The sequence below is a fragment of the Gasterosteus aculeatus genome, chromosome 18 (genome assembly GCF_964276395.1).
Source record: "Gasterosteus aculeatus chromosome 18, fGasAcu3.hap1.1, whole genome shotgun sequence".
Classification (NCBI taxonomy): Eukaryota; Metazoa; Chordata; class Actinopteri; order Perciformes; family Gasterosteidae; genus Gasterosteus; species Gasterosteus aculeatus.
The window spans coordinates 5,359,782-5,380,908 of NC_135706.1; the positions used below are offsets into that span (position 1 = coordinate 5,359,782).

Below are 21,127 nucleotides of genomic sequence, written 5' to 3' on the forward strand. Positions count from 1 at the left end.
TTCTCACCCTTCGTTTCTCCCCACAGCTGAGTTTAGTTTGCAATCACCTCCACCTGTATTTAAGCCTCAGTTCCCCACTTGTCTGTGTCAGGTTATCTTTTGTCTTTCCTAGAGGTGCATGTTTGTAGTTGGAAATTCCCAGTGCTGTTTTTGGTAATCTTGTTTGTACTTCGTTTCCAGGCTCTCTTCCTTTTTGTTTCTACAAGAGCGTGTGGATTCCGCCTTTGCCTGTGCACCCTTTGTCTTGCATTAGTTTATTTTCCTAGTAAAAGATTCCAAACCTGGAAAGAAGTTTCTGTTGCCTTACTGCTCTGAGTCTAAGTCCTGACCCCTCACAATATAAACCAGTTGAACACTGATGTGCTCAATGTAAAACACTATGATGAATGGAAAACACTTCTTCTCCATTCATCATAATGACTTAGGCCTTTTGAGAATATGGTTTTTATACTCACAAATACACGGTAACAAATATATTTTATTTTTCCCACAAAAACAATATACATAGTGTACATTCCATTCCCAACCAACACAAAGTTGTACATACACTAGATACAAAAAAACAATAATTTACTGTACACAGTTACAGTAAAAAAACAACTATGCTGCATGTTGAGAGTATGCATCAATTGTGGGACTCACTTGCACATAGTTATATCGCAATTCTTTGACTCTTTCTGAATTGCGTTTAAATGGCACCCTGTAGACCTGCTTCATCCTGAGATAATTTCTGCGCAAGACACGGTCCAGTGTTGATGAGCTTACCCTATCAATATTTTAATGTTTTCTATTTTTTTTCTTTGTATTTGCTGTAATGTTATGGCGTTGTTTTCTAGGACCATGTTTATGATTTCAATTTCCTGTTCAGGAGACAGAACACGTTCCCGACCACCTTGTGTTGGTAATCTTCAGTTCTGCCAAACAAATAGTAAAATACTGTAATTACAAAGTAGGTATACATTTCCGAAATACTTGAAACATACTTTACAGTATTTTTACACTCCTACAGAACAGTCCACAGGCAATACTGTACTACTGTACTCATTGAGTACTGTATTGATATGCAATACTGCAATTTTCTAGTGAGTAGATTTCCTATTCTCATTTCGGAAAGTCCGGATGATGGATGCTACAGTGTACCTGCTCAGATATGGCTGTACTCTTTGCCCAGCCTCCCTCATTGTTAGACGTTGTGATGAGTCAGAGTGCATATTTGAATGGCAGTGTGTTCCTTGTGAAAACAAGATATTTTCTGCATGAAAATTGTGCCAAAAGCAGAGAATTGTGTGTAGTGTTTTGAAAAAAGCGTGTTTTAGAACTGCAATTTGAGTGCAAAGCAGGAATTGTGCTTGTAGTTTAGCAGAATTGGTTCAGGGGGTTGGTGAATGAGTTACATGTTGTGGTCATTGTGTCTCAAGTACCAGAATTTGAGAAAAAACAATTGAGAAAAACTGTATTGAAATTCCTGTAATGTACTGTATGCGTGATTATACATAGTGGCCCGACCGCATTTGTAGGTAATAACAAAATAAATTCAACAAATAAAACAAAAATGCCAACAACCATTCATTATCTCATTATTATTTCATTTTAGACGAGGCGCGGTCATGCAGGCAGCAGGCTAAGTAGTATAGTCCAGAGCTCGCCCCTCCTTCTCCTCTCCTCCAGCCGAGCCACCTCACCAAGGAAGCGCATTGTCGTCACAGCGGTCTCATTCTTTCACGCCACCATTTAGAGATCACATGTATGGGTTGGAACGTAGATGGACCTGTATGTAAAGAGTTTTGCCTTTTGTTTCCCGTTCCTTCTTTCCTTCTTTAAAGCCTGCATTGTCCATCCATCTCATGTTCCATTTTGCCATCATGCTTGAGCAGGACTCAGTTATTATTTATTCTGGCAGAGAACCGCGGCCTCACACTTAGGGCTACTGACCCAATGCTGAAGGTCTGTGTTTAATTGTGTATATGATCTGGGCCCATCATTAGCTTCATCACTACCGGGCAACAACTCCATCTGGAGTGTAAGTAAGAAATGTATGTACAATTAGTCTACAACTATTAAATAATGCTCACACTTCTCACAATTTTCAGAAGTTCTATTCAGTGCCTGCGGCAAATACGTTGCATCAATTTTATTTTCATTCATGTTCCTGAGCAAATACATCTCTGATTGTAGCTGGAGACTTCCTGCAAGTGGACCTTGTGCTTTGAATTTTCTTTCAGGACTTGTACTGCCGTTGTTAACCTCCATCCATTCGGAGGAGATACACAAAAGAATGAGCAAATTATGTATTGCGGCAATATAGTTCTACTTTCAAGAAGAGTTTTCAACTGCTAATCGAGTTCAAAGTTACACTGTTAAAAAAAATGCTTTTCTCAAACACCCCAACAGGATGAGAGCTACTGTGTGAGCTACTGGGATCAGTTGCTGAGGAATACAGTTTTTACATACTCTTAGACACAAAATATTTTCATGTCACACGATTTTTGAAACCTCCGACTCAAAGTGCGAAACTACATGCCAAATCTTCAAAAACCATAAGCTATTTCTCAGCCTTTGACTCAGTTTTCAATTGCATAAAACACTTTTTTCAAAACACACTACACACAATTCTCTACCTAAAACCAAAGATTTATCAGGAAGTGACTTGCTTTCCTTTTCCAAACACAACCAATCAAAATGCTACACTTATTCACCAGGTCACACAGACACACTCCTCACATGTGCAAACACTAATTGCTTAACTGATCATTAACTAATCACTGCTTTAGTGGGCCTATAAATAGGGACGTGGCGTGGGGGTAATAAAACCATGTGTGCTGCCATCACTCAAAATGGGGTCCTCCATCACAATGCCACACTGGGTCCATACAACACCGGCCATATACTCACTTTTCTGGATGAAATTCACTCAATGCTTGTCCCTGATCTAGATCAGGCGTCTGCTAGATTTGTGGTTATATGGGACAATGTTAGTGTTCACCGGGCTGTTGTGGTCCAAAACTGGTTTGCCACCCATCCACAATTTGTAGTTTTGTACCTACCCCCATATTCACCTTTTCTAAATCCCATAGAGGAATTCTTCTCAGCCTGGCGCTGGAAAGTGTATGATCGCCAGCCCTATGCCCGCATGCCGCTTCTCCAGGCATTGGAGGACGCATGTGGGGACATAGAAGTTGCCTCTCTCCAAGGTTGGATACGCCATGCTAGGAGATAGTTCCCTCGATGCTTGGCAAGAGAAAACGTATCTTGTAATGTGTGGACGAAGTATTGTGACCAGACCCAGCTCGGAGAAGAGATGAAGCTTAGCACTGGGGACTGCACCCCCTCTCCCCCCCTGCCAATTCCTCGACCGGAATCCCACACACAAATTACTGTATTCTACTGTAAAGAATATCACTTCACTGTAGAACATTGTATTGAAATGTAGATATAAGCCTATGAAAGACCAAAGAGCTTTAGATTTAGAACAGCAGTATTTACATGGTATATCCCAAAATGTATTATTATGAAAGAAGTGTTTGCCATTTGATGCAAATGCTTCATTTTGACATGTGTTTATGGTATTTTGAATGCAGTGTTGCATTTTGAAGGAGATGTGAGGCATTTTGCATTTTGTGTGTGCAGTTTTGAGAATTGTGTGTAGAGTTTTAAAAAAAGGAGACTTCGTTTTGAAAGCAGTTGGGAAAAACTGTAACACAACAAGGTGAGGGACAGTAATTTAAGGCTTACTTTGTCAATATTAATATCTAATCATCGGCAGAGCAAAAAACTTTAGACACATATTCCGTGCAAATATCCCTCCACTGAGTCTTCTTGCACAAACTCAGCTCTGCGAGTGGCTCTACTGCGAAGGTTGGATCACCGCGGGTGTTTCCTCCGCTGGGGATCATGAGTGTCTCTACGCAATTTCAGGGCATTTTTCCCTCCAACACGTTCACCATCGCTGTCTTTAGATCCACCGCGCCGGGGACGACACTCATTTACCAATTCACAGCCACTGGCCAAAGAGGCAATAGGTTCCCCAGCACGCTCAACAAGGACTTCTGAATGACCAGGACAAACTGGCGTGCCGCTGCCTCAGTCTGCTGATCGGCCACCAACATCCTCTGTTCTTTTGGTAATCCGGAGAGCTCTTCCTATGATTACGCTATCACAGAGAAAACGGAGATTAAAGGAAGCCTTCTTAATTCAGACGGCTCACTAACTAGTGTACTCACCCCAACAAATGAATAGAGGTCCTCCTGGGAATTAAGAGCAGGGTGCAGGAAGACAAAGGAAGGTGAAGAAGAGACGGAGAGAAGGGGAAAGAGTGATCCATAAGACCACGCTGGTACGCTCTTATCTCTACAGTACGTGGACCACTGCTTTCAAGATCCTTTTGGACCCCTTTCTTATACATGCTCCTTTTTCAAAACCCCTAAAAAAACAAATCTAAAATCTAGCATTTCCCATCGCCAGGAGAGCAGAAAGAGGGTTTAGTAAACACTGAATATGTTTATTTTCTTTCTGAGTATCTATTTTAAACTCTGAAACCAGAACCGGTGGTGCTTGGAACATGGGGAAAACTAACAAAGAGGGTTTTTTTGTGTGTCAGGTTTGAATAAAGTGTGTTCCTAATAATTGGCTACGTACAATTTACTGCTTTCTGGTCAGCTGGATTTGAGGAGAGTCAATTAATTTGAATCATTTTACATTCCCCTCTTGTTTTTATTTATTACATATTCTCATCAGTATGCATTGCATAGCACCAAAAAAGTGCCTGTCCTTCCAGGTTTCATGTTTTCATCACTAGTGATCCCCAGAATCAATGCAATATTTTGCATTAAAGATGAAAGGCAGATGTTTTTTGTCCAGTGGGAGCAAGGCTGTATTATGACTGGGATTTGTTAGTGGTTAACTTTGTATTGGCCACAGTCAGAGTGTCAGCACGGCAGACAGAAAATTAGAACAGTCATTCTCTAATCTGTCTATGATGCAGCCATTTATAGTCATTATTGTCACACCATCATTTTCACTCTTTTGCATTTGGTCTTTGTCACTTTGAATTCATGATGCTCCCTGCTGCTTAAAACGGTAAAAATATTAAGTATAAAGCAGGTGGAAGCAGCCAGAAAACACAGCCAGATTTGGATGATTAGTGAAGTCTGTCTCTGGGAGGAAAACTTGCTACTTCTAGGGAGTTATATAAAAAGAAAACAACTGTCTGGAGAGAGCCTGCTGACAGATTTAGGTTGTGATGATTCCCAAGGTTCTTGACACTCATTGGTCTTCTTTTCTTTGTTTTTTGCATCTGCCTAAACTTGGAAAGGAGATGATCATGATGCCAGTGTCGATAATAAAATACAACATGTATCACCAAAAAAGAATTTGGTAGCACATGATGACAGAAAACTGCCCATTAATCTTATTTTCCATTATTTCTATATCAATAAACAAGAGCTCATAGACACAGCTAAAATCCAATAATGGTTTATTACCTGTATTTGTTTCTTTCAATTTTTATGATTAAATAACTATGATCAAGATATGAACTTGTAAAAGATAACAGTTTCACCCTGACACAAAAGAAAATAAGAAGAGGAAAAAGGACCTGGTACCAAAAGAGAGATGAGCCGGACCGTGCGGCGGAGATAAGTAGCAATTCTAGGTCAGGGGTCAAGTGTCTTGTGATCATTCTACCTCCCAAAAAATAGACACCACAGTTATGTTTGTGGTGCTCAAAAGATTTTTTAAATGAGATTAAGAATAATACTTTAACTTTATGTAGCGCTTTTCCAAAAACCTAAAGACGCTTTACATAAGGCATAGACAGACGGAATAAAACTAATTCTATAGCGAGTTTCCTTTTGCAGAAAGAGTGGCCCAGTTACCCTGGATTATCCAAAGACCTCCCTATGAACAGCTTCCACTGGAACTTCTTTCAACTCCAAAAAAACAGCCCTGGTGAAAACAGATGACAGTGCGTTCTGTGGATTATCCTGAGTAAGTGGGACACATTTCCTCATTTTCATGAACAGACCCTGGTGCAGTTTTTTAAAACTGTTTAAGCCATGGATGTGGTCACATGCAGGTCCTAATGTACACCAATTTCTAAATAAATATTTGTTTTAGGCGTGTGCCTACTTTAAAGCAACAAGTTCCGATACCACCTCTTCAATACTATGAATTAGATACAACAGATTTTCCTTTCCAAATTTCCTTTTTAGTTTTTGGAAAATAGCATTTCAAAAGGTAAACGGACTGTACTTGTATAGCGCTTTTCTAGTCTTCCGACCACTCAAAGCACTTTAACACTACATGACATCATTCATACACTGATGACAGAAGAACCATACACAGTGACACCTGCACATCAGCAACTAACAATCACACACTGTAGTCGCAGCTACAGGAGCAATGTTGGGTTAAGTGTCTTGCCCAAGGACACATCGACATGCGGGTTAGCAGAGCCTGGGATCGAACCGACAACCCTCTGATTGGAGGACGACCATGCTCCCCACTCACCCACAAGGTCTGTGGATTGTTGTTGGAAAAACTGAAATAAGCCTCGATCAATGACTTTGTACGTGTGTCAATGTTTCTTCTGCTTGCAAGTATTATTTAATAAACGTCCGGTTTACTGATTTTACACCAGTGGGGAGTAACAATTTTTCTAACAATTGTTAACGTTGAATTTAAGAGACTCCAGAGCCCTTAAAGGACACTGCTCTTTTCACCATCAATATTGCAAGCTGGATGGGCTGTTAATGTGTGTGTGTTCTATGAAGTGTGAGAAACAAAAATAGAGGAAAGGAAGACTTCCAATTCCAATCCGTTTTAAATTACATGGTCTGTCACTGTTGAAAGAAAACGGCATGGCTGTCACACATATGTGTGTGTGTGTGCGCGCACACACACACACACCCGTATACATGCACTTACCTGAGTGTTTCGGTCCATTTGAGCTCTAGCTCCAGAGCCATTTTGTCCATCTTAAGTTTTTCTTCTTCTTTGGTGGTGATGAGTTTGGCTTCATGCTGACGCTTTTGGATCTCTAACTCTCCCTGTGAAATAAACAGACAGTCGGTCAAACTGGGACAGACGGACGGACAGTCAGACTTCAGGTTGTGTGCCAGATTCAAATCCTTCAGGCACCTCTGAATACTTTTTGGAATAATGCTGCCAACAGTCAACCCAAAAAGTTGCTATTGGCAGTGTCAATCCCAAAACAGGTCACATGGAAGTCCTTCATAAAACCCACTCAGTTCAAACACCAAATCTATAATGCAGGACTGAAAGGATTTGAAAATAAATTGAAGCGTTAATAACCAAAACACAAAAAATAATATTGTCATTTATCAAACAAAAACACCAATTGTTTACATAATATCCGGGTCTATTTCTTTTCTCTGCTTCATTTAGTTGAAAATAGAATATTGTTGGTTTTGAACTGGGAACTTTCACCATTTAATTGACTAATTGGCTAATTATTGACTAATTCAATTAGAAGTTACAAGATAATTGTTTTTATATCTTTAGTAAGCGCCAAACTAAAGTGTGAAAAATCCCACCAACAAAAGACACAATATGAGAACTAAGGAGGTTATTTCATAGATGGTTGAATCAATCCGAATACTAAGTGTGAGTTTTACACTGTGAGGATTTCTTGGAGAAGTGAGGACTTTTGTCTCCTCCTCACTTCTCCATAGGGCTGTTTGTCAAGTCAAGTTTAAATATACATTAAACTCCTCATAAGTACAGAAAAAACAACAGTGTCAGCGTTTGTTCGTGGCGACCTGCAGTGCAGTCAGCAGGTTGCTGGTCTCCCTCAGTCGGGCCCTGGTGGCGTCCAGCTCCTCCAGCAGCTTGTCCTGCGCCTCTTTCAGTGTGCAGATCTGTCCCTCAGCTTTCCCAATGTCCTGCTCTCCCTGCTGTACGCCCTCCTGCAGCCGGAACACCTAGGGGGAGCAGAGAGAATAAAAACTACATTCACAAACCTCACGGGCTGTGTCTCAGAGTGGCAGCCACCTCGAAACGGCACCAGCATTTTAAGCTCAGCGAGGTGGAAGCTCCATCAAAAATGCATTGCTGACGTGGCAACATAGGTTTGCAATTCATCAGATCTTACTTCACCTCGCCTTAGAGTGCACATACAACATACAATAAATAAGAAGCGGCAGCGGGTTTGTACACAGGAAAACAAAGCTTTCAAGGCCCAGGGACCCTAAACAAATAATTTTCTCTCTCCACAAAAAAAGCAATACTACTAATACTAAGTAATATTGACTAAGATTAAATATTATTTATGTTTCTCCAACAGCTTGTCACCAGTTTTCAGATTGCTTTTCCTTTATTTGAGACTGAAATAATTCAGAATGGACTGCTGCTGATTGTTGCCACCAACTTGAATCACATTTTTATAGTGTTTGTTATTTTAGGTTGCCGCTTTTTTGGCAACACACCTCACTTTTATTAGCTCATGCTGAGATGTTGATCTGTGTCTTAAAATAACTTTCAGTATGGATTTCTGGAGCTTAGAGAAGCGGTGTTGGTTGTGTATCATAGATCACCCTGGTTAAAGTGAAAATCAATTTTCATTTTAACATGAATTCAAATCAGTTGATAGAATCAATTTATCCCCTATCTCTAATCTGAAGTTGCATATAAAGGATATACTGTTGGGGCGACTGTGGGTCAGTGTTAGATTGTCCTTTCTTTAGGGTTGTCTTTTTAAATTTGAGGATAGTGGTTCCCTGCCTTTGCCAGTCCATGCTGATGTGTGGTCCCAAAGGCCATACTCATAACCCCAAATGGGTTTGAATGGGTAGTTTAGACAGGGGCTACCATGCAATACAGTCTCTGACATGAGTGAATATGAATGGGGGAAGGATGACATGTAGTATTAATGCGCTTTCAGGAATCAGGAAACATTTATTGCCATAATATGTCAGACATACAAGGAATTTGACTTAGCGGTTGGTGTGTTACAGCAGACAGTACGACAGTGGACGACAAGACAACAGTGCACAAGGAATAAAATAAAATATAATGCTATGGGTTAGTATAAAAATAAAGGAACAAAAGTTACAGTAATAAATCATCAGTTCTGTCCAGCCAGAAAAAAATCTGTCACTAGGGCCAATTAAATGCAATAAACAAATCTCTATGGATCGAGTGCAGTATACTGACGACCAAATGAATGAATGAATTTATTTTAGAGTAATAAGAATATCATAATTTTCAAGATTAACGCTGTTGTGTATCACGGTGTGAGGATAATAAGTGGTTTTAAACATGCACAATAAGAGGTAGAATGTAAGGTTTCCGGATAATCTACCTCTGCGCTGGCTGCGGCGAGTTTGGAGTTCAGCTCCTCGCTCAGCTCGTCCAGCTGCTGCCTGAGGGTCGTCTTCTGCTCCTCCAGCGAGAGGCGCTCCGTCTCAAACTGCTGCTCCAGCTCCTGAGGAAGCCAAACAGAGACGCACACCTCATAAGTTAGTCAGCAGGGAACTTAAAGCTAGAATGTGAGCCTTTTCCATGTAAATGATCATCCGTCACATTCAAACCGTCTCAAAATGAGGTCACACTTCGTTGTCATGGAGAGCTTTCTTGTGGAAGTTTTGGTGTAAGAGCCAATGGGGACAGGAACTGAGGGGGTGACCTCAGCGACGAAAGCTGAGGCGCAAATAGTGTCCATGAAAAGTTACTGGAGTGGACGCTCAAGAAAATAGAACCTCTGAATTACTGAGAAACTCAGAAAGAAGACTGAAAAGGAACGCTGACCTGCAGGCAGATGTTATTGGCAGAGTGACTGTCACTGCAAAAAATTGGGGGTGAGATAAATATAAAAATTCTGTGACTAAATCAGTCATACAGCTTTTACTGGATTTTAATATTATTCCTGGTAATTGGCACCTAGGAAGAATCTAGCATGGGTAAAAACAGGAGGTGGGTGTGCTGGAGGCTCATGCTGACGCACTGGAAAGAATCATCTTCACAATGAAGATGACGCACAACAAAAATCCTTTACATATGTATAGTCATCCCTCAGATGTGCTGCAGACCCGAACCTATCTATAAATACGTCCAGCTATTTCATTGTCCTTGGTGGAGACCACGAACCATGATTAAGCTTATTACGCCTTCGGATGAGTGGGAAACGGTTTCTGTTATGGCGTGCAATGATTGGTGCCATCCAAGGACAGTTAGAGTTATGGGAAATAGCTGAAATGTCAAATGAAACCGTTATTTATTACACAGGAGGATGAAGTTTGTGATGAAAAAACAATCAGCGTATTGACGACTATGTTACATTAAAAAAGATCTACCTTCTCCGAAATTCCTCTGAATGGGAGAAGGAGTAAAAATCACCGAATTACCACGTAATGACATCTTGTATTTAATCAGCCGTGGACTCTGTTTCAAATGTGAACACAAATATGAATCCATAAAACAATTTGCTATAATTTGGTACAAAGAAATCACAGATTGGCCTCAAAATGATCCAGTTTGTAGAAGTCAACTTCTTCCAACACTTTTTTTCCCCAACAACCAGCTCTCTATTGTGGACCTTAATAGTTTCAACTCTCTTATGCAACCCTAAAAAACAAGAATGTGGCCAGTACCTGCACACCTCTGGGCCACGATGAAGTCTCAAGCTACATCAAGATCTCGCTGATCTGCTGTCCGCCTCAAGGCTCTCTCCCTCTCACATCCCCACAAAGGCTTTCATTGAGACTACTCCTCGCTTGAAAATCTGGATTAATACGTAAGGTGACTTCCAATAGTGCGACATTGAGGACATTGGTCGATTAGCAAAAACAGATGGGGAGGAATCTAATATGAGGCCTGAGGACTGCGGTCACACACCATATGCAGGGCTACAGCGGGGCGACGCAGACTATTCAAAAAACGGCCTTCTCACAGACTACTCTCATTCAATTTACATCGATGAAAAGAATAGAGGTGATGAAAGGAAAGATGATTAACTAGACATGGAACTAGAGTCAAATGGAGGGATGAAGAGTCATTTCTTTTTCATGTGTCTGCCACCCCGATTTTGCAGAAAACCATATTGAACCAAAGCGAGTGACTGAGAGGTGAAGGAATTCTGCCTCCTCCCTGTCAGTCATTCAATGGGTACAATTCTGCCCCCACAATCACAAGTGAACAATGGGGAACTAATCAGCACACAGTATGGAAAAGACCATGGAAATCACACAGGGCCAGGAAGTCTGCTTATGGAGTGTAAGATGAACTACATAGCACTCTTCACTTGAAATAGCTGCTCACTATGCAACCTTGACGCAAGAGAATATTCAATCAGTTGTGTGACTGGAATAAAGTCACACATGGCCTCACGGGGCATATTAGGCATATTTCAGGCTGGTGGCGCTGCAAATTAGTGGTATGGGCCGTAGATTGGAACAGGTAGACCTCCGGCTCATCAAACAAGTCCCGTGGCCCGGTTTGTCGTCCTCAGGGGGGGAATCACACTGCTTCTCATCAGATACAAAATCCGTCGTGAAACCGGATAAACTTGCAAATGTAAAGACCAGGCACAAAAGGGACATTGTTTTGTTGTCAGTCAGTGGGGTTATTAGAATCAGGACGAGAGCTATGAAACGGGCCTGACCCTACATGAACCCATCTGACCTTTCAAGCGGCATATTTTGACATTTGTGACAAAATCTGTGACACGGACCCCCCCCGCCCCCGAATGTTCAGCAGAGCCCAGCATACATACATATGTGTATATACACTAGGGCTGGGGATGTTATGGGGTTATAAATAAGATAACAAAGCAATCCATTAACTATGACAATGATATGCGTTTTTCTTTTTGAGCATTGGGAGGGGCTTAACACTGCTGAGATAGTGGGGAAAGGTCCTGCACTTTTAAATGGACATTTTGATTTTAATTCTCTTCATTAGTGAGAGTCGGGAGTACGTTCAAGGCCGCTGCAGTCAGTTACAGGATTTTCCCCCAGCAGACATAAATGGAGCCAGTGAACAAAAGGCACATACAGAAAAAGTTGAGTTACAATGAAGAGAACACATCTGTCTGTTGTCATGAATATAACTACGACAAATGCAAAAGCATTCAATAATGTTGAAATATTTGGGCTAGGAAGCATTTAAATGTGAATCCAAAACAAAGAACAACAGCCTGTGAAAAGAGAACCAACACCTCTGTGAAACTGTACCAACCGCTGCAGATTACGTTATGGGAATGTGATGCTGTGTAAAACGGCTTCTGGCATCTGCAGACTTCAGGTTGTTTTCAAGGTCCATTCTAGGTAAGATGTTCATGTTAAAGGTGCTACACACAAGATTGGAAGCATTTCTACCGCCTTTCAACATGGCAACGGCTCAGCCGACAGCTCACAGTTAAAAGTGCTAAGAGCGCTAATACAGCGCAAACAGCGTGCTGCCATGTTAGGGTTGTGACACACTGTGCTAAGTAAGTAGTAGTAAAATATTTAGGGTGAAAGTTTTAGAAAACAGACACACACACTTGTATCAGTTGGCTCCCAAATTCTAATCCCTCAGCTCACAAACTCACATTGATGTCTTTTAGCATTCCATCATCTTGTCCTACTTTTGATCACTTCACACACTTAATGTTTTAAACTTGCCGTTTTAGATTGCCATAGTATAATAAAGATTTTCAAATTGAATAAGTCATATAGTCATTTGCCTTATTTTAATTTTAAACAAATTATGGGGTGGAGAAGTGTCCTTCTGCACACGTTTTCTAAGATCTCTCAGCGTGCATTCGCCACACTCCTTCACGCGCGTGGGTACTGGGTTACTCTAATTTAGTACATTACTGTTTTCTGCACACCAACAGCGCACCAGAACAGTTGTGTGCCTTAGCATGTGAAAAGAGTAGTGAATTTACGGATGTCCCAAAAAAAGCCCGTCTGAGCTTCTTATCAGCTGCGTGAGTCATGAGGTGAGCAGATTGTTCACATGTGGCTTTTCATTGAGAACTTATTAGGGTCCTCGCTACGACTAGTCGGAGAGGAACCTATTGTATTTCATGGAATTATTATTTTCGCTAAGGAATTTTCCCTTTTTAAGGCCTTTATCATATTCAAAAAGTTGTTAGATTTGGCACGCATATCAGAACTGGTGAAAAATTTGATAATTTTGGGGTCTCACATTTGGGTACGAAGAAATGTCTCCATAGCGCCCCCTAAAAAGGTAAAAAAGTACCCCACTAGGCCAGTTTCCGCCCCCGATGTCTGATTGACTTGAAATTTGGCACACATGTGCTTTTGCACATGCTCTACAAAAAAGTCAATCATGGTATGCAAATGCCTCTCACGAGATTTTCTGCCATTTTGAATTTGATGAAAAACACGTTTTTGCCCATTTCTCCTAAAAGCTATGTCTGATTGTGACAAAATGTTATGTGGATTATTATTGGGTCAACGCCCTCCTGCCTTATCAATATCTTGTTGATAGCTTCTTGTTGAAGAAGATATGGGCTAATGAACTTGGGTGTGGCTTAATCTGGCATTACTCCTAACTTATAATATAAGATAACTTATTATAATAAGATAATTTGGCCTGCCCTCACGAAACTTGCCCCCTGATTTTTTGAGAATATTTGAAGAAAAGGGGGCGCTGCAATTAGTCATTGAAAATCTTTTTGGCCTATTTTTGGCCTATTTTTGTGATTTCCTAGAGTTGTAAAAGACCGAACTCCTCCCAGGGATTAAACCTGATTCTTTTCAAATTCGCGCAGTGTGATCTCGAGGACCTAGGCTCTAAAAATTGCATTTTGCCAGAAGAAATTCGAAAACTATGTGTGTAGGGAGCATTTTCAAAAAAACACCATTCGGCATGAAAATTGAAGTTGTTTTAACTCAACCATACTTTATCTAATCTGCTCCATATTTCTCATATAGCATGAACTTCTCACCCTGTAGACATCCATATGATCATTTTTAACCTTAGTCATAGCGCCACCTGGGGAAAACAGGAACTTGAATGTTTTACACCCTGCTCCTCACAGGTTATGGTCCACAAAGGTTGGTCCACAGAGAGGTAAGACCTTGATAACGCTTCACTGTGAATATTATAAGAATCCGATAATTGGTGGCGAAATGGTGCATCTGCAAAGTTGATCCTTCGCCAAGAACAACTATACCGTTGTAACTCTACTCCACATCATTGGATTCTTTCCAATCTACACATGTTTGATGAGACTCTGGGCCTGAAGTCTAATCAAGTCATAGCTCCACCTACTGGTAACAGGTAGTCAAATTTTCTAGTATCCAGTAAAAAACAAAGGTGGCATTTTGAGAGGCATCAAAATGTCCTGGTTATCTCCGAGCGACACCTTGGGGATGTGTACTATGAACCTGAATGGAAATGATCATGCAACTAATGATTGTTACCTTTTTAATTTAATCTCAAATTGACCAGACGTGGTCTTGTGATTGAGATTTGGGCTCATGTATGGTATTTTGAGAGGCTTTCATTTTGGAATAGTACATCAGAATGTCCTGCTTATCCCTGGGTGACACCTTGGGGATGTGTTCTATCCTTCTAAAGTGAAATGATCATGTAACTATTGATAGTTTCCTTTGAATTATACCCTGCAATTTACCAAATGTAGTCTTGTGAAGGATTTTGAAAGAAATTGGCTCATGTATGGTATTTTGAGAGGCTTTTATTTTGGAATAGTAAATCAGAATGTCCTGCTTATTCCTGGGTGACACCTTGGGAATGTGTTCTATCCGTCTAAAGTGAAATGATCATGTAACTATTGATAGTTTCCTTTGAATTATACCCTGAAATTTACCAAATGTAGTCTTGTGAAGGATTTTGAAAGAAATTGGCTCATGTATGGTATTTTGAGAGGCTTTTATTTTGGAATAGTAAATCAGAATGTCCTGCTTATCCCTGGGTGACACCTTGGGAATGTGTTCTATCCATCTAAAGTGAAATGATCATGTAACTATTGATAGTTTCCTTGTAATTCTAACCTGAAATTGACAAAAAGTAGTCTCGTGATGGAGAATTTGAAGGAAATTGGCTCATGTATGGTATTTTGAGAGGCTTTCATTTTGGAACAGAACATCAGAACTTCCTGGTTATCCCTGAGTGACACCTTGGGGATGTGCACTATGAACCTGAAGTGGAATTATCATGTAGCTATTGGTCGTTTCCCATTTAAATACCATCTGAAATTGATTATAAGGCTGGTGAATGAGATTTAAGAGAAGGTTTGGTAATCTATGACATTTCGCGTCGCTCCACGCGGTTAACAACAACTGACTCTTGGATGCTTTGTCCGACGGCCGCAAGAGTTCTTGGCTGCGTATCTAGCTGTCCGGCCGGTGCCCCGGCATGTGGAGTTGCAAGGATTCGTCCAACGCTGCTCGCAGCTTTAATTTTTATTTGCCTTTTTAAAAAAAGAAACTGTAGCATAGCAGTGACGGACAAAGCTTCCAGCAGGTTGCTCACATTTAGACAAGCCCAGCTTATGATGGCTCGCAGGTGTTCTACATGACGTTTATGGGTGATAAATATCAATGTGCTCCCACGTCAGCAGCAGTCGGCCGCCTTTCCTCCTTTGCCAGCTTCTAAGTCACTGTTAGAGTCCCTTTTGATGTTTTTTGTCTGTAGATAGAACATAATCAGACTGCACATTCTTTTGCAGGTATCTGAGCTCCCCCACTTACTATGGCTACTTGTGGTGTTTTTTTTTATATGGCCCTTTTGTGCCGAGCGATTACAAATCCAAACCTTTATTCAGTATGTAAAAGGAATGCTTGTTCACCGAGTCATAGCCTACCTTTGAAAATTGTTGCTGTATTTACTCTTGTGATTGCTACTTGATGATACCGGAGGATGTAAACAAGCATCCGCTTTGGTGATCCTACATCAGAAAGCTGATCAATATTTTGACATTTCCACTATTTTTGCAGATAAAACAGCTGCTACAGCTACACCTGCTAAATTTAGCAAGCATGAGCTCATTGAGCAGGTTGACAGGCGTATTGTATCGTGAAATGAGGAAATCATCTGACTTGCCTAGAATGGAATTTTCCAATAATCCCTGCATTCATATCAAGACATAACGTCTTCTGAAACAATATTTTGACCTTTGGAAAAACTCAAGGCAGAGAGAGTTACAAGCTTTTTTCTTTTTTCTCTTGTAACAGATGGTACAGTCAGCAAACAGTGTGAAGAGCTCAGAGGTTAGAGAAGCAGGTTTGTGACAAGCAGAGTGTCCGTGGGGACGTAAATGAAAGCTGCCCTGTCCTCTAAGAACAATTTCTTTTATTCCAGTGTAATGGTGAATACTTCTCCATCCATACACACACACCACACACACACACACACACACACACACACACACACCAAAGGACCACGGTCAGTGGTTTGGTGTTGATCAAACTAAAACATATGCGGCCACCGGGACCTCTGTCATCCAAAATCACCACTTATTCATTTACAAATATTGTGTAACATCAACAGATTGAAGCCGTGTGACAGGGTCCAAATCTGTTGGCGGGCGACAAATCCAAAATGCATCGAGAGTGAGAGGAAGACAGCTTGTGTTTTGACTGAGTCATTACTAATTGTCCCACTGTTCAAATTGAATAGGCGAAAGGATTAGTGATTAGTGTAAACTCATAAAAGGGGTTTAACAATGTGTCAGTACTTGTTTCCATCAAATGTAAAGAAGTAGGTGTCTACAACAATCAGATAACTGAAAAAGTGGAGTAAAAAGGTAAAGCTGCACACCATTACCAACAGAAATTCTGTAGAAAACATTTGTTGTTACTATCGGCTCCTTTCATGGTGTGAAAAAGCTTCCCAAGGATACCTTCTTCATGGCTTGAGATGAGCCCCAGGCTCAATGATGCAGCTATTTTTTTTTCCTCCGGCTTTGACCAATAGAGGCTGAAGACGCAGCACTCTGAAAATTGATCTGGTGGATCTTTGTTCATCGCGCCCAGCAAGCTCGCCATGTGATGCACCCTCTGTCCGGCATATCACTGCCTAGCATTTTGACTGCAAGTGTGAATGAGTGGGGTTTGATTAACGACATCATCAGCCCGTGGACTACGGATCTGTCGAATGGGCGAAGGTCCGTCCTGTGTATCAGTTCGGCCTAGTTGTCCACGAACTGATGCGTACGTGTGTACTCACGGCCAGCATGTGGTTCTTTTCCTTCTCTGCGTTGTTGAGAGCGTTCTCCAGGGTCGCTCTGTGTTTTTTGGAGACTTCCTCCAGGGCCCGGGTCTGGCTCTCCTTCATCTGGCTGATCTCCTCTTCGGATCGACCTCTCATGGTGTTCATCTCCTTCTCGTGGGACAACTTCTCCTCACGCAGGGTCTGACGAGGACCAAAAAAAGAATACATATGCATGAGCACATTGAGCAGGTTGACAGATACCAGCCAACATGGTCAGTGCTAACTCACAATCCTTCATTCATCTGTATCTGCATTTTTTTCAAATTCCTTTTCACTTCACATCTATTCTTAAAGCACCAAAACTGCTGCTTAAAAAGAAAATATTGTTTTTGTGGGATTATAGATAACTGACCTCTTGCTAAGCCCTTTTAGTTACTATTGCTACGCTAGTCAAGATGATTACAGTGGTTGATGTTCTCTTGTCTTGGACAAGGTGTTGGAGTTTAAACTTCAACAACATTTGACAAGAACAGCACCTAGCAGCGCCTGTTAGCCTAAAATCTCAAATATGTCGACTTCCACTAAATGAATTGGGCTCACTAATGTAAATAGCTTATGGTTTGCCAACTCTACTCTAGCCTTGTTTGTGAGGTTTGTGAGGGCTGCTCTGTGTAGTTATAAATGAACAGTAAATTGGAATAATTAAGAGGATGCTGATGAGTCGTTTGCTACTGACTGGTTTGTGTGTATGAGTAAGAGATGTGTGAACAATGAAGAAGAACAATAGAGGATCGGGCAAGTGAGAATTTGCAACCGGGATCCATATATTGTGTGGGAGACAGAAAGGCAAGAACAAATGCTCTCTGTACTTGGTAACAATGCACTAGGTTTGTCTTTGGAACTCTGGTACGGCATGAGTCGGGGATAAGGTCACAGAAAAGAGTGATGTTCCTACAAAACTGAAAATAAAAATGTAGTATGCGTCCCATTTACTTTGGATTTTATCAGGGGAGCAGCTGTTTCTTTATCGCATGGATTTAGCAATATTTTAATAAGCCAAACTGCACCAAAGAAGCCATATGGGAGCAGTGATATCCACTTCTTCTGACTTAAGGACGTAAAAGTCCCCCAATGTAAGTCAATAAAAGAATTCCCGAAGATTATCCGACTACTTGAGATATGATTCCAAAATAGTTGCCGATATCTTTTTTCTCAAATCCTCTGCGTACACAACAGACTGAACTGGAAGACCAACATCAACGCTGTCTACAGGAAGGGGATGAGTCGACTCTTTTTCCTGAGGAAGTTTCGATCCTTCCATGTGTGCAGTAAGATGCTGGAGATGTTCTATCAGTCTGTTGTGGCCAGTGCTTTGTACTTTGCCGTGGTCTGCTGGGGGAGCAGCATTGGAGCCGGTGACACCAACAGACTTAACAAACTTGTTAAGAAGGCCGGCTCCATCATTGGCTGCAAACAGGACAGCTTGGAAAAGGTGGTGGAGGGGAGGTCACTGAAGAAACTGCTATCCATATTGGATAATCCTGACCACCCCCTCCACCACCTGCTACAGGGACAGCGGAGCACGTTCTCCAACAGACTCCTTCAGCTCCGCAGTCACAAGGACCGATAAAGGAGATCATTCCTGCCCAATGCAATAACACTTGCTGCTATTCCTCTTCTCCTTTTACAAACTATTATTATTGCACTGTCTCTTCTTGAAGGTTATTCTTTTGTTTTAGTTTAGTTTATTTAATTTAGTTGTTATCTTATTATACTGTATATAATGTGTATATAATGTGTATCTTTTAATTCTATTTTCTTCCCTGTACATGCTGCTGCGACACCAAAATTTCCCTCTTGAGGGATCAATAAAGTATCTATCTATCTATCTATCTATCTATCTATCTACACAACAATTTATGTTTGTATGCATTAAGATGTAACACTGTTATGTTCAAGGAGCAACCTGTTTATGGACTGAAAGTATTGAAGTATGAAGTAATGTTGCAATGTGAATTTGAAAATAAAGAATTTTAGTATAAAGGGTTGGAAATTAAAGCTTTTTAATGCTGTTTTTTCCGATTCATTGATTAATCAAAGAAATAATTGAACGATTAATTGATTATCAAAATAATCGTTAGTTGCAGCCTCCAACCCTAACTATGTGCTTTGAGAGCAGTTCAGGATGTTCACGTAACTGTCAAACCCTTCACAAGATGATGACCAAATGTCTCAATCAAGGTGTTGTGGCCACAATTCCGAGGCAAGTTCACCCATTAAAATACTAGGGCTAGCTCTCTGATCCCTTACAAAAACACTACGGCTGAGTGTTTGTCACGTTGCAACACAGGCAGGGCGAGGTGACAAAGCCAGTGTGGTACCCAGAGTGCAGTGTACTCTAGCATTCGATCCACTATAATATCCCCAGATTGTGCCTTCAAAATCAGTTTGGGAAATCTTTCTCCTTTGTCTATTTCTTAACCAGATGAGGCCAATATTTACAGCCGCATCCAGAAATGGCACATTAACGTTTCAATTTCTTGAAATCATTGGGACTCATCAACCAACATCTGCTTGCCATATAATAAGAACATAGTATGTACTCATTGGCAACACACTTTAAAACATACACAGCAGCCTGTCCACCAACACACACATTTCTTTTTGGGTCTGTACCAATCATTTTTAAAATAGTGACAGATTATTGAACATATTAGACATTAGCAACAACATGAAAACGAAATTTTTCCCCACCAGGGATCATTTTGGGTTGTACTAATTGCTCCAACTAGAAGGTTGTTTTGGGAATCTGCTAAGAAATGTCCATTAAGCTGCTCAAACTGAGCAACCACAAGGGTCCGTCCTCTGCTATAAGGCCCTACCATTTCCGTAAGGAGTTAATTTCGTTGTGTTTTCCTATTTGCCGTTGTGTTTTCCCATTTGCCGTTGTGCTTTCCTATTTAAGTTTTGCGTTCCTATTTGCCGTTGCGTTTTGCACTTCAGGGCCACCGTAGATATCGGGTGGTTCATTTCTTCTTTTACAGAGAGAAGAAAAGGAAAGAAAAAACATAATTGAGGAAGAAAAAATGTTAACAAGAGCAAAGGAAGAACATATGCCTTTTATTTATTTAAGACTTTTCCACAACGTTCTATAATTAAATTCAGACTATTACCATTGCCTGAAATGTTTACGGCTTGCTAATGTTGCTTATTTTCAAATACGATTACTACAAAAGTCGCTCTCTAATGGAGTGAAGTTAGAAAACGCTTAACCGTGTTAAGTGTTCAGACATACTTTGATTTTACCAGATTTGTTTTTGTACCTTAACAATTGTCTAGAAAGTCTAGAAAAGCCTCCGGCGACGGTGCTCTCACCAACAACCACATTACAGCGAGTCATCCACCTGTCGGTTGTGCACTAAGAACGCCGAAACAGGAGGTTTTGGCGTACTGCGAGACGTTTATTATTCACAGCAGAACCCTGCCAGCTCCCAGAGGACTACACAGGGATAAAGGGATGGAAAAACACACACCAAGCAGCACCACTTGACATTTACAGTCATCTGTGGTTGGTCTGCTGACTACTTAAATGATCTGACCTTTAAAAAAGAGGAGCAGCTTGTTTTTTTTTCCAGTTGATGTTCATGGTTCATAAGTGATCGACAGGCTTGAGACGATTGCAGGTCCATCCATTTCTGCTCCCTTTAGCTCATACGGCTCAACATTTTGCTGCGAGCATAAGAGTTATTCTGCAACCAAGTGACTGAAAGAAGTTGTTAGGGTGCAGAAAAGACAGAAAAAGAGTAGGAGTCTCAATGCATTCTATAGCTATATTTCCCTGCCTTCACAGTTTGTGAATACACTGGGAAATGACTCTGTGAAGTCACTTAATGAACAGTTCTGCTGAACTAAAAGAAAAAAAATGATATACCAAATCAAATTAAAGCAATAACTAATTAGAATTGCTTCTCAGATCCAACAG

General features: G+C 40.8%; 1 protein-coding gene across 4 annotated transcripts in view; it reads right to left on the reverse strand.

The window, feature by feature from the left end:
• fam184ab (family with sequence similarity 184 member Ab) overlaps window positions 1–21,127 on the reverse strand; it is a 109,556-nt gene that overhangs the window by 31,586 nt on the left and 56,843 nt on the right. For all 4 annotated transcript variants that reach the window (XM_040160480.2, XM_040160479.2, XM_078093017.1 and 1 more), the window contains 4 exons: window positions 17,161–17,346; window positions 9,320–9,442; window positions 7,779–7,940; window positions 6,925–7,046 (listed from right to left, as the gene is read on the reverse strand). In XM_040160480.2, the coding sequence (XP_040016414.1) occupies window positions 6,925–7,046; window positions 7,779–7,940; window positions 9,320–9,442; window positions 17,161–17,346 (593 nt within the window). The remainder of the gene's footprint in view (window positions 1–6,924; window positions 7,047–7,778; window positions 7,941–9,319; window positions 9,443–17,160; window positions 17,347–21,127) is intronic.